The 14,387-nt window shown below is 39.7% G+C and overlaps 2 protein-coding genes across 2 annotated transcripts; one reads left to right on the top strand and one right to left on the bottom strand.

Moving 5' to 3' along the window:
* Positions 1–911: 911 nt before the first annotated feature.
* Positions 912–1,371, bottom strand: LOC114826418 (uncharacterized). The gene is made up of 2 exons (XM_029106579.1): positions 1,186–1,371; positions 912–1,121 (listed from the first exon to the last, which is right to left on the bottom strand). Exons 1-2 carry the CDS (start codon positions 1,369–1,371, stop codon positions 912–914), a joined length of 396 nt encoding a protein of 131 aa, XP_028962412.1.
* Positions 1,372–6,271: 4,900 nt separating this feature from the next.
* On the top strand, positions 6,272–7,929 carry LOC114826420 (uncharacterized). Its single transcript, XM_029106590.1, has 3 exons — positions 6,272–7,139; positions 7,257–7,354; positions 7,582–7,929. The coding sequence occupies exons 1-3, from the start codon at positions 6,272–6,274 to the stop codon at positions 7,927–7,929; spliced, it is 1,314 nt and encodes a 437-aa protein (XP_028962423.1).
* Positions 7,930–14,387: the final 6,458 nt, after the last annotated feature.

Raw genomic sequence — 14,387 nt, 5'->3', positions numbered from 1 at the left:
CATTTTTTTTCTTGGTATCAGAGCCAAGTAAAAAAAAAATCCTAGCTACGATATCATTGCTGCGGCTCAGCCGTGTTTGATGCGCCGTCCTTGATAAGCGAGCGACTATTGTCGTTGCTACCATCTCTGAATTCGGAAAAAAAAAACAGCGAGCGACGCCGTCGTTACTGACCCGAATCCGTCTAATCGTTTCACTCTGTTGTGTGACACTATCAGACCAGTTGGCCTGTTTGCTTCTGATACTGATCTAAAACCGTGAAGGATTGCACGGATTACAGCCCAGACGACTTGTCCCATTGCACAATACCCGACTCGAGGTCTGACTATCCGAACGCACATGACCATCAACTCATACCCGCTCCACCTGCAACACAAATTGCTGCACCGCGAACCAACCTCACCTGCTATCCCTTATTTTTTGGTCATCGTCGATACTCCTTGACAGGGCTCCTACTCGGCCAAAATCTTTGTTCTCCTAAAAGCAATGGTTGAGCCGCACCGCTAGAAGATGAAAAGAAAAAAAAATGGCAAAAGACTATTTACTATCCTCAAGTTTCGTGGTTTTCAACATTTAGTACATCAATTTTTTTTCGTCCCAGAGTCATACCTAAAGTGTAAATTTTGGGACATTCTCATACATCCGTTAGTCAAACTGTTAAGTCTTCCGTTAAATGATGACATGGCGCTCAAGTGGACAGTGATTGGGCGCCACGTGTCAATAAGTGTTCCATGTGGATATTAAAAATAAAAAAAATTAAATTAAAAATTACAAAAAAAAAAAAAAAAAAAAAAAAAAAGCTGTTCTTCTCCTTCACCCACCACAACCTAAACTATGCCTCCCCCGTCGCCTTCCTCACCACCTCACTAGAACCGAGCCCTCAATTTTCCCCCTTTCTCTTTCCTTAACAGCTCTACTCCTTTTCGGACCAGCGACAGAGATCTGCGATCACTTGAACGCGTAATTTCACATCCCTAACCCTAATTTCTGATTCCCCTTCTCGATCTCTCCGATTCGATTTGAGAGCAGCTGAAACGACGTCTCCGCGATGGGTGATTTCAACCTCGCACTCGTCATCGTCGCCATTGTTCTCTGCATCATCATCTTCGTCTTCAATGTCTACCTGCTCATCAATTACCAGATCTCGTCCAACCCACAACAAATTACCAAAATTTAGAGCAACGCACCTGACGATTGAGTGTGGTGGGGTCGTGCCTGGACCAGAAGAGATCGAGCAGGCTCTTAAAGTTGCACTCTTTAGGATCGTACTGCACTCTCACAACCTCCGAATGCTGGGTGGTGCCAGTACACACGTCCTCGTAACTCGGGTTGTGCAGAAACCCCTGGGTGTACCCAACCTTGGTCTTCATCATGCCGGGTACTCGCTGAAACTCCAGCTCGACACCCTGGAAGCACTGTCTCCAAAATGAGTGAACTGCTGACCCGTGAAGACGCCGGAAATAGTGTGCGCACTGGGGAACGCGTTCTCCACCCACATGAGCCAGAAAAGCTCAACAACGATGAGAGAGGAGGCTCGAAGACCCTGCTGGGAGTAGCCATTGGTGAGAGAGTTCCAGGAGATGACGTCCTTGTCGGAAATGGCGTCAAATACAAGGTGAGGTCCGGGCAAGTCCCCGCATTTGGCGTAGAAGTTGAAGACGGCGTTGGCGATGTATACGCAAGATATGGGACCGACTTTGATGATGTGGGCGTGGACGGACTTGCCCTTTTAGCAGGTGAATTGGACGATGACAGGCTGATGAGGGTGTGCGGATGAGAGAAGGGAGGGAGAAGGTGTGCCCAGAAACATTTTTTATTTTTTTTTTTAAATTGAGTGGGTCGGGGTTAAGGGAGGGAGAGGATTGGATTTGCACATATGGGTGGAGGCCGATAAAGGAGCGATAGGAGGACGAAGAGGTGGGCACGGGTGGGATTTGGGGAAGACGAAAAGGTGGGTGATGGGAAGGTGGGATTTGGGGAAGATGAAGTTTTTTTTTTTTTTTTAAATATACATTTTTATTATATTTATTTATTTTATAAATAATTTATTTTTAATTTTCACGTGGATGACACGTGGCGCCCAGTCGTTGTCCACATGGGCTCCACGTCACAGTTAACGGAAGACTTAACAGTTTGACTAACGGATGTATAAGACTGTCCCAAAATTAACACTTTAGGTATGACTCAGGGATAAAAAAAAAATTGATGTACTAAATGTTGAAAACCATGAAACTTGAAGGTAGTAAATAGTATTTTGCCTAAAAAAAAAAAGAAGGAAATTTTTTAGCCCACAAGTTGTTTTGTTTTGAGGCCCACACGGGATATTTTTTTTTAGGTTTAAATCCTATTGTTTTGTTTAGGTTTCAAGTTTGACTTATTTTTTGGAAGCTTGGGCCTTATCAAGTTAAATCCAGATCACCCCGAGAAATGACAGTCCAGGCAAGTGCTCATCCAAATCGAACTGATCAAACTGAACAGAGTTGGGCCATTAGTCACCGGCTCAATGCTCTTGGAGATTCCTCCTATAGTCTGCTTAGCACATGCCCTCATTGCAGCCTGAAAGGACATTCGATAAATCGATGTTTCGAGCTTATTGGCTATCCTGATAATTGGGACAAGTGTCACATCCTAGCCCGGGACGGACCACTTCTCGAGCCCGCTCCACCACCGTAGCATGATATTGTCTGCTTTGGGCCCCGACCACGCCCTCACGATTTTGTTTCTGGGAACTCACGAGCAACTTCCTAGTGGGTCACCCATCATGGGAGTGCTCTCGCGCGCTACTCGCTTAACTTCGGAGTTCCTATGGTCCTATGGAACCCGAAGCCAGTAAGCTTCCAAAAGGCCTCATGCTAGGTAGGGATGGGAATATACATTTAAGGATCACTCCTCTGGGCGATGTGGGATGTTACAATAAGACTCGTGATCTCTGATGTAACAAGTCACGTGCATTGATTGTCAAAGCTAAGGTAAATTTTGAACATACAAGTAATGATGGTAAGGCTTTAATGGTTTCTGCATCTGTTAAAAATAATACATGGATAATCGATTCTGGTGCTACTGAACATATGACTTGTGATTCTAGACAGGTCGAAACCCTAAAACCATCCACCAAAATTGTCGTCAGTGTCGCCAATGGTAATCATGCCTCTATTATTGAGGAGGGAACCGTTTCCCTTTCAGATACCCCTAGTCTTGATATTGTACTTGTTGTTCCTTCTCTTAACTATAATTTATTATCTGTTGCTCAAATAACTGTCGTCCTGCATTGTCTTATGATTTTTTGGCTTCTTTTTGTGTTTTTAAGGACATTCGGACTCGCAAGACGATTGGTTATGGTATTAGGAAAGGGAAGCTCTACTACTTGGAGCTGACATCAAACAGTTCCTGAATGTTGACTTAAGCTCTTGTAGTGGAAGGAAATCTGGGGGATAGGAATAAAGCTTCGGAGATTTGGTTGTGGCATCGTTGACTTGGACATGCTTTGTTCGGCTATCTGCTGAGGCTGTTTCCTAGCCTGTTTGGTAAGCATGATATTTCTAACTTTAAATGTGGTGTTTGTGAAATGGCTAAAAGTCATCTTACTTCGTTTCTGCCTAGTTTGAATAAAAGTTCAATCCCGTTTATAATCATTCATTCTGATGTTTGGGGACCATCTACAACTGCTACACTTGGTGGTGCTCATTGGTTTGTTACTTTTATTGATAACTACACACGTATGACTTAGGTTTGTTTGATGAAGTCCAAGAGTGAAGTTACTTCTTTATGACTTGGACTCGATCGGATTTATCCTTTGCAGTTAATCAAGTATGTCAGTTAATGCATGCTCCAAGGGAAACTCATTTGTAGGCAGCCAAAAGAATCTTAAGGTTTGTTTAAGGTTCTCTCACACAAGAATTATGGTTTAAAAAGGGTTCATTTCATCTCTCTGCCTTCTCAGATACTGACTATGCTGGCTGTCCATTTGACAGAAGATCTACAAATGGTTATTGCATTTTTCTGGGATCCAATTTGATTAGTTTGAGTGCCAATGAGCAATCCATTGTTGCTCACAGTTCCACAGAAGCTGAATATAGGTCATTAGCTCGCACTGCTGCAGAAATCACTTGGATTTGCAAAGTTCTTAATGATATTGGTCTACCACTACTTAAAGTTCTTGATTTATGATGTGATAACATCTCTGCAATCTCATTGGCATCAAATCCAGTCTTCCATGCTTAAACTGAGCATGTCGAAACTGATTACCATTATATCAGAGAACTTGTTCTTGTTCATTTGATCAAAGTCCAATATGTCTGCAGTCAAGATCAACTTGCAGACATTCATACTAAAGCTTTGACAAAACATAGATTTCAGTATTTGCAGTCCAAGCTTCCTCTAGGTTCTTTTAACGCCAAGTTAAGCTTGAGGAGGTGTAAAGAGTAATCAAATAATAGGTGTAATGTTCTTTCTCTTCTGTATAGTTGTTATACTTGACTATGTAATTCTTAACATTACTGAGGGTAAATATGTAAAGTGTTAGTTCTATTAACACTAGGCCATATCTTCCCCTATATCGACGATATATCCCCGATAAATGCGATATCTTCAATATTTTGCTGATATTCTTGATATTTCTTGATACCTATAACAAAACCCAAAAAAATTCAAAAGTTTTGAAGCAAATTGAAACCCAAAAGATTTTTTGGAGGTATGTGGGCAGTGATTAGATATGTGTGAAAGCTTTTGGCAATATCCAATTCAAAAGATTTTTTGGAGTATCCGTTAATTATTACTATAAAGAATCTATACACAATGAATTGAGGGGACATACGTGTCTTATCTGAAGAGAAAGAAATACACAAATCCAAATATTAAATTTCTGGTCAAATATATCTTTAATACCCGCAAGAAAACGATGCACATGTGTCTGAGCTTCTTGTGGAACTCTTTATCATTTAATATTTGTTTTGTTTTTTGGTTGTTTCTTTTTCACTTTTTGAAGTCAGGCAATTGGCAATATGCAATGCACTGCCCATATACCTCCAAAAAAATCTGACTACCTTTATTTCCATCAAAGCCAGAGAATCATCCAAATGGAATCCATAAAATAAAGTCTGCAAAGCCCATATACCATTGTCCCCCAACCCCCAAAACTTCCCATTGTTATCACGAGAGAATCCCTCTTTAAATCAGAGGCTGTTTTACTTTTTTTGGGGCACCAAATCTTCACTTCTCTTCTTTCTCTGCGAGCTTTTCAATTTTTATTTAGTTTGTGAGCTTCTTTCCTTGTTTGCAAGTTCTCTTTGACTGCTGTTTCAGGTATGTGGCTCTCCCTCATGGTCTGTATTATTTTTATGATAAATTTGATATTGTGAGTTAATTTAATATATTTAAGTGTGATAGATTAAAAATGGCAAGTAGTAGTAGACCGAGTGAAGCTAGTGTGCCTGGTGGTCTTGATGTGGCATGGAAATATGCTCATCCAATAGAAGGCAATAAGCATGGCACAATATGCACATTTTGTGAATCCACATTTCAAAGTGGTGGAATTACACGGTTAAAGTATCATTTGGCCGGATTTGATCCACATAAGAGTGTAAAGAAGTGCAAAGAAGTACCACCAGATATTAAGAAGGAGGTAATTGCATGGATAAAGGATAAAGAGTCTAGCAAACAACATAAGAAATCTGTTGAAGAAAACATAAGATCTACAGCAAGATGGGGATATATGGGCAATAAAAGTAGCAATCCTGTTGATGATGATGAGGATGGATATGTATATCCTTCAGACATGCACCCTGCGGAGAAAGAAGATTACCTTGCTGCCATTAGAGCGTCGAAGGAAGAAGAATGGTTTAGACAAGGAGGAGTTTACGGAATGGGAAGCAAACGATTTGCAAGGGGAGCAAGTGGTAGTAGTCAACCGCAATACCGTCGCACTCAAAGCCTTCGAGACCCACTCCGATCTCGTCCGGTACCAATGCCACACAAGAACACTAGAACAAAACAGAGAACAATCAAATGCATGATTAGAAACTCGACAGAGGTACTTGGAAGATACTATAACAAATTCTTCATACTTGAGAATGTGGTTCCTCAAAAAGCAAGTTCCCCTCATTTCAAGAACATGATTGCTGCAACCCAATAAGCAAGTTTTGCTTTATTCCTTATGACTTTCCTTTCTTGAACTTAAATATTCTAAACACACAAATTACTAATATGAGTTCGATTATATTAGGTCAAGGCGTAGCCACACCATCGCCGTATGAAATAAAGCATAAGTACTTAGATATGGAACACACAGACATGCAAGCCTATGTGGAAAAAGTAAAGGAAAATTGGGGCATGTATGGATGCACCATCATGAGTGATGGATGGACTGGCCCGATGAGGTTGTCTATAATAAATTTCATGGTCTACTCAAACGGGAAAACAATTTTTTTGAAATCAGTGGATGCTTCAAATAAAACTAAGGATGCAAAGTACATCGCCAAATTGTTGAAGGATGTCATAAAAGAGTTTGGGCCGTCGAATGTTGTTCATATTGTCACCAACAATGGTTCAGCCTTTGTTAAAGCTAGAGAGATAATGATGGAGCGGTATCCTATTTATTGGACTCCTTGTGCTGCACATTGCATTGATCTAATATTTGAAGATATTGGGAAGCAAGAGTCGGTGGCTAATGTCATAAATAAAGCTAGGAAATTAACCAACTACATTTACAATCATGGTTGGCTATTGGCTCAGATGAGGATCTTCTGTCAAGGAGATTTGTTCCGACCCGGTGCAACTCAGTTTGAGATAAACTACATCACCATCAATAGCATCTTAAATAAGAAAGCTGGGCTGAGGCAACTTTTTACAAGTGAGGAATGGTATAATAGTCGATTCAATGAATCAGAAGAAGGGAAGAGAATTGAAAGTCGAGTCCTTGATCATAGATTCTGGGATGCCATGAAAGGAGTGCAATCCATCTATGAGCCTTTGTATAGCATCCTGCGAATTGTTGACACAGAGGTAGTTCCTACAATGCCTATCTTATATGATATGTTTCACATAATGAAAGAGAAGATTTCTAAGTTGAAGGGAAAAAAATGGATTCTCAAAATCATCAATCACAGATGGGATGTCACATTATCTCGTCCATTACATCAAACTGGTATGTTTTAATCTCTTAGTAAAAACGTGCATCAATTTTTAAATTTATACAACAGGCATTAACTAATCTTCATATTTGTAGCCCACTACTTGAACCCTAAATATCAATATGAAACAGGGGTTGGCCATAATAAAGAGTTACTTTCAGGACTCCAACGCGTATTTGAAAGGTTGAATCCAACTGCGGATAGAGGTTTGCAAGCATTTGGGGCCGAGGTAAGTGAACACAAAACAATGTATTCCTCATTAAGTTTAGTTTTATGCATACTGAACACAAAACATTGTGAATCCAGGTGATAAATTTTAGAGACTGTAGAAAGACATGTCACACTGAGATGGTTGTCAAATAAAGAAAATCGATCCCCCAGCAGAATGGTGGAATCTTCATGGCGATTCTGCCCCGAACTTGCAAAAAATTGCTATGCGTATATTGTCACAGACAGCATCATCATCGGCATGTGAGCGAAATTGGAGTACATTTGCTCTTATTCACACGAAACAAAGGAACCGCCTCGCATAGGCTGGAAAAGATTGCCTTTTGCTATTATAATATGAAACTTAAGCTACGTGATGAAGAGGCCAAAATGAACAAGGTTGCAGAAAATGACTACATAGACCTTCTTGACATTGCAGGGCAACCATCTGATGATGATAATAATCCAATTCAACAATGGATTATGACAGCTCACTTGGATGATGAACAAGGCAACCCTGATGCCGTTATAGCACAACATGCTACCCAAGAAGGAGTTGATGTTGATAGAGTCATATCCGAAGATGTTAGGAGTTGAGATACTTCATCATTTGAAAGGGATATGCTTGGCACTCAGCAAGGTCAAAGACGTCCCTTGAGAGACGACGCCGGTACTAGTAGAAAGGAAAGTTCATCCAATTCGTTAGATAATGATGGAGGAAGTAATGCTGGATCATGAGGTAATGAAGAAGGAAGACAATATAGCCCATTTACTATCGAGGCTAATTTTACTCATGCCACCCAAGATAAGGATCATGGATGTAGAGAAGCTGGACCAGGCATTGGCGCAATTGAGAAGCAATACTCAGGGAAAAAAAGCCAACCAATCAATCCATCTAAAGATGACATGGCGATCAGTTTTGGATCTATGAACATAGGAACTAGACCTAGTACTAACTCAAATGAATCTTATGATGGCTATGGGTATGTTATGTCTGATTATAGTAGAACTAGTTATGGAGCTCAAGATGATGAAACAGACTATAGACCTACTAGTTGGGTTAATCCTAACTATCCCATGTATAGGAGGACATTAGGGAGCTCAAGAGAGACATATGTGCACCATGTTCAAACATGGCTTACAAACTGCTCGGGGTTACATGACTTGGTATGACTATTGTATGAATCTAGATGGTTGTTCCTCATTGTTTGAACCTCATAGGAGCTCTTCATTTATGTAGTTGGATGATCGGATCATATTTATATATATTTTTACTTCAAATTCACTCGTCTTTTCTTAGTTAGTTCCTTATATTTTTGAGCTATTTACGTTATTTTTGTGTTTATAGGATTTGTTATGCAAAGAAAATAAAAAATAGAACAAGTGAAATTTTATGTAATAAATTCGTCAAAATTGTCTGTGTAGATCAGCTTTTAAATTAAATTAAAAAATATATAATAATAAATAAATAATAATAATGATGTTTGAATGTTTTGTAAAAGAAAAGAAAGAAACAGAAATAAGAAAGGGGAGAGGGCACGGACAGAGTGGAGAAGGTAGGTGGAAAGAATAGAAAAATAGTAGTGGGGAGTAGGTCAGAAATAAAAGAATAAAAGAGTGGGGGAGCTGAGCTTCCCGGGGGCTTTTAAAAGAAAGGAGAAAAAGAAAATAGAGAGGGCAAGTCAGAGGGAGAGAAGCAAAAGCTGCCTTGCGGCAGCAGAAACCGAAGGGGGAGCTGACGTGCAGAGTCCACACGGACAGAAGTCAGCGGGAGGACAGGGGTCAGCACGCGAGAAGAGTTGCCTTGGCAGCGTGAGAAACCGAGCAGAAATAGGGAGGAGAAACAGAAACCGAGGGAAGGCAGCAAGGCTGCCAGAAAAAGAAAATAAAAAAAAGACCAGGTCAGAGGTGCAGCAAAACAAAGCAGCACGGGGGGGAAGAAACTGACAGTAAAGGCAGTGAGGACTGACGCAAGTCAGAGGGAGACGGCAGCAGAAGAAAAATAAAAGGGTTGTATATTTTCTCAAACTCATGTTTTATTTCTGTTTTAATAATGTGTAACTAAATTTATTTTGGCTAGAGGTTAATTCAAAGTCATGTATATATTTGTAATATGAATTGATTACCTTCAGTTGTGATTTCATAAGTTGTGAATTCAATTTACTTATCCGTTCGTATAAAAACTGATTTGTGTATGTTGGTTGAGAGTGCACGCTTAATTTACATGCATGAATTTGATGCTAGAATATAAGTGAATTTCACCTAATCGTTATGAACTTATATTCACAAGTAGTAAAGGTTGCTAGTCACAATCACGTTAAGTAAATTCTTGGCATAAGTTTCATGCAAATCATAGTAACGAGTGCCTCGTCAATGCTTATATTTTTCATAGAACTTAATGATTCTTGCTTGTATCTCTATTATGCAATTCATGTAGGGAACTTGTAGGGAATGTTTTGGGTTGTCGTATGCAATCATCCAACCCAATAACTTGTGGAAAAATTAAGGGTTAATTAGTGCAATTCACGGTTAATTTGGGGCGTTGAGATTTACAATTTATTGAAAGAACAACTGAAAATCAATTTAGGTTGCATATGTGTCATGTGTGGAGAAGAACCCTCTAGCTAGTCCGTCATTTATCATTTTACCTTAATTTTATGTTTTTGTCAATTCTGTAATTTAATTAAGTTTAATTTACTTTTCATCAAAACCAAACACCCATCCATTATTAAATTATATTATTTAGTTAGTTTTCTTTATTGTTAGTCTTTTAATTTAATTTCCGTCCATTTCAGTTCCTAGTGTCTATTTTGATTGTTTTTATTATTTTGAGTCATTTTAAGTGTGTTTCGAATTATTAGAGTTTTTAGCCTAGTTTTGTGTCCTTGAGTCTTGTTTAATATTTTTAACTTTGTTTTTTATGTTTTTAAGAGGTTTTAGCAAGCCCTCCTAATCCCCGGCCTAGAACGATACCCTACTTATACTTATACTACAATTGACAAAAAGAGGGTTTAATTTGTGTGTCAAGTAATTCTCACATCAAATTTTGGCGCCGTTGCCGGGGATTAGCAACTTTGCTAATCCTTTTATTTTTGTTTTTGCTTATGTTTATTTGTGTTTGTGTATGTTACTTTTGATATTTGATTTATTTTTCTTTCTTTGAATTGAGGTACAAATGGAGCAAGACCTGGATTCTACTAGCATTCAAGATCTATTGGCACAGCTCACTGCTCAATTAACTCATAATACCGAACGGACCACAATGCCAAGTGTCCCTACACTTGATGTGCCCTATGGGCAAGGATATCAAGGTCCTCAATTTTCTGCAAATGAAGATGTTTGGGGATATCAAGGCCATAACCAATCAAGGGGCAACATGTTTTCCAATGCTTACAATTCAGATTGGAGAGATTATTCAGATTACATGTGGGGAGAACCTCAACAATTCCAACAAGGTGGATATTGGCAGCAAGAAGACGCGTTCTATTCAAGACCTATGCAGCCACCACAGCATCCCCCACAACAATTCCAATCGAATCAAAGTATGCCCGTGGATTATAATCAAATGCTTGAAGAATTAATTTCTTCGGTACAAGGTTCACAAAAAGAAGAACAATTGCCGCCATCGGAAGAGTTCTATCAGTGGCCATATGAACCGTCACAGCCACCACAACAATCAACCCAATTCAATTCAGGTACATCCTTGGATAATGATACACTTAATAAGTTACTCACCTCTTTGAATCAGGGAGTAGAAAATCAAAACCAGGAGATGCAAGACCGAGTCAAAAGAGTGGACGAATTGGAGATGCAAGTTGGGCAGATTGTGGAATTCATGGCACAGATTCGAGATCAAAGCGAACTTTCCAACTCAAACATTGCAAATTCAAAGGCAGAAGTTGAAATCGATGAAGCTATCACTTTGGAAGGTGACATGAAGGATGAAGCTGTCCCAGAACCATCCAAACACAGCCCGAACATGGATGAATTGCTGCTGCAAGCAGAAGAGGAGGAGGATGACCTGGGACAAGCCACAACTATCATAGTAAACCTGGTCAAGTTCAAAGTCCCGGAAATGTTCAAAAATGTGGTGTTTGTCATTGAGTTTGTGCCGGAAAAAGAAAGTAAGCCATCTTCTCCAATTTTAATTTTTATTTATACTAACATTTTTCTGATTTTGATGATTCAGGCACCCACTCGTGAATTCAAACCATTGCCGAATCATTTCAAGTATCACCTCCCATTAAAAGATAAATTCCATGCTTTGGAGCCGAGGGGAGTTTAAAGGAAAGATTCGTCCGGCTAAAGACGTTAAATCAAGCGCTTCTTGGGAGGCAACCCAAGCATTCAACGAAGGGAGACTTTGAAATTGCTCAACAAATCTTTTTCCGATCAGATTTGCATTCCTAAACCCTTCTCTTTACTGCATTTATTTTACCTTGTTTAAGTTCATTAACTGTTAGTTTACTTGCGTGTGAATCTTGTTTAGGGTAGATAAAGTCTCTTTACATTAATTTACATATATAAAAATAAAAAAATAAAAAAATAAAAATAAAAAGATAAAATTTAAAATTAATGATAAAAAAAAAATATATACAAAAAAAAAAAAACAAAAAAAAAACAAAAAAAAAAAACAAAAAAAAAAAACAAAAAAAAAGTACAAATATTTTACAATGATGTAAACTAATCGTATTCATTGGTCGGGTGGTGCTTCAGTAGTAGGCGGGGCTTCTGCAGTCGGCGGGGCCACAAAAGGAGGAGGCGGCTGAGGTTGATCAGTTGGAGCTTCACTACGCGGTGCTGCTCCAGAAGACGAAGGCAGATGTGGTTGGAACAAACCCACAAACCTCCGATGATCAAGTAAAATTTGACCATCAGATTCATGTATCTGGTCAATTTTCCTCTTCATGGTTGTGGCATAGTTGTGTGCAAGCTTATGCAATTGTTTATTTTCATGCTTGAGTTCTCTAATCTCCTCTTTGAGACTCTGTATTTCAGCCACCAACGATTCAACGTGACGGGTTCGGGCAAATAGGCGTTGGGCCATGTTGGACACGGAACCCGCACACTGCACGCTAAGAGCCAGAGACTCCTTAACCGCCAATTCATCAGACCGTCTAGCGAGCAGTCTGTTATCTCTTGGGGTGACAAGGTTCCGGGCCACCACCGCAGCTGTCATATCATTTTTCATCACCGAATCCCCCACGGTAAGGGGACCGGTAGGGGATATGAAGGATGGGCGCCATATGTTGTCTGGTGAAGGCGGAGCTGCCTCTTCACCAAGGTTCAAGTCAAAACGACGATCGGAAGGGCCAGACATTTTTCAAAGGTGGTGAAGAAAAAGGAGAGTCTGACTGATCAAGATTTTGGAAGTGCACGAAGGGAGGGTTTACAAGAGGGAGCTCAAGTGTGTTGTGGAACAAAATTAGCGCCTCTATAAAAAGAAGAAATCGGAGAGGCGCTCCTCAGAAATTGAAGAAGCGTCCTCTCGCAAATCGAAGAGTCGGGGCTCCGTTCTCAAAAGCTGGATTCTTTTCTCAAAAGAGGCGTTTAATTTCTTAAAAGTTGGGCTTGCTCAGAAACCACGAACCGAATCCCGAATTTCGAAAGATCAATTCGTCCAGACGTGTTGTCACCCGTCACAGGCAAACTCAGTTCTGCGAAAATCACGGGCAGTCTGTCGAAGTGCCGATTCCAACCATCTGTCTCTCTCAGCCTAGTCAGCATTTGTCACATGCAACTGGCAGCTTTGCGGAAATTACGGGCAGCTTTGTCAGAAAGCGCGTAATTTGTACTATTCATCCATCCACCGGCTGCCGACAATGAGTGAGATAACAGTTCCGGTTGTGAAGAGAAGTCCTATAAGTTTCTACCTTCGCCTTCCACAGCAAAGGCACACTCTCTCAGCACTTCGCTCTCAGCACTTCTTCATCTCTGAAAATGCATTCCCAAAGAATCCTCCTAAGTTACTCTGTGTTCCTAATTCCTTGGGATACTCCTGCGAAGAACCCATTTCAAAGCAAAAGTATTTCATATCATAAAGGTTGAAAGCAAGAGTATCTCATATCATGCTTTCTCCTTCCTTCTCCTTGTTCCTGATTGCTTACCAAACCCTGCTCTCGAGTACTCATCATCTTGTGCTTTCGCTTTGGTTCTCACTTATAAGGGAAGTGAAGATGATACCTCGAAGCATGTGGAGACAACGTGCTGATTCATCCTCAGCTAGGGACAAGGAGAAAGAGAGCAAGAGGTGGGCACTTGGAAAGATTGAAGAAAGAAACAGACCAACACCTCTCCCTCGTGCCTGCCCGCCATGCAGAGGAAACAAGCAGAGAAGAATGCAGCTCGTACAATCAACCCAGCACAAGGAGTCTGAGATGAAGAACAAGAGAAGCTGCCACATCTGCTTGGAGAACAAATAAGGAACTGCAACATTCCCAAAGAGCAAAGCTCCGCCGTACAATATCATCAAATAGTAAAAAGCTAAGTGTCACCCCGTTCAAGAGGAAAGCTGTGGAAAGTCAACAAGCACGGCCAATGATCACCTATTAGTTCTATTCATTATCTTTTATTTTCATTTTCAATTTTTCGTTTGCATTTTTCTACATTATCTTGCGTCCTTAACTGAATTATTTCTTTTCTTTGCAGGAACTTTTGGTTATTTCCACCCTTGAAGTTGATTGCAGAATTTTAGCTTGGGGGGTCATCGCTTGATTTTACTGCAAATTAGGGAAGTTTTCAGTCCAATTGCTTTATTTTATTTTTTTTATTATTTTGTTTATTTTATTTATTTTTGCATTATAGTGTTTTCTGACATTGGGGACAATGTCCAGTTTAAGTTTGGGGGTAAAGAGTATAAAAAATGACCAAATTGAAATTTTTTTTTGTACCTTCAACTACGAACGAGTTTCATTTGTTTCCATGTTGTTGCTTTTTGTTTTCTTAATTAGTTTTGTTTTCTTTTAAAAGAAAAAAATAATAAAAAAAAAAAAATCGGAAAATTTAAAAATCCAAAAATATTGTCTTGTTTCCCTTATTGTTTTGAATTAGATTTT

Source organism: Malus domestica, chromosome 01 (genome assembly GCF_042453785.1).
Source record: "Malus domestica chromosome 01, GDT2T_hap1".
NCBI classification, from domain to species: domain Eukaryota; kingdom Viridiplantae; phylum Streptophyta; class Magnoliopsida; order Rosales; family Rosaceae; genus Malus; species Malus domestica.
The sequence above is the reverse complement of the archived record's forward strand: the minus strand, read 5'-3'. Positions and strand labels throughout refer to the sequence as shown.

Excerpts from the sequence above, each read along its gene's own strand:
- LOC114826418 (XM_029106579.1), bottom strand. The coding sequence starts at position 1,371 with ATGATGAAGACCAAGGTTGGGTACACCCAGGGGTTTCTGCACAACCCG. Across the intron at positions 1,122-1,185 it reads CCACCACACTCAATCGTCAG|GTAGACATTGAAGACGAAGA; the intron begins GTGCGTTGCTCT and ends ATTGATGAGCAG.
- LOC114826420 (XM_029106590.1), top strand. The coding sequence starts at position 6,272 with ATGGAACACACAGACATGCAAGCCTATGTGGAAAAAGTAAAGGAAAAT. Across the intron at positions 7,140-7,256 it reads TCGTCCATTACATCAAACTG|GGGTTGGCCATAATAAAGAG; the intron begins GTATGTTTTAAT and ends AATATGAAACAG. Across the intron at positions 7,355-7,581 it reads TGCAAGCATTTGGGGCCGAG|CATCATCATCGGCATGTGAG; the intron begins GTAAGTGAACAC and ends TGTCACAGACAG.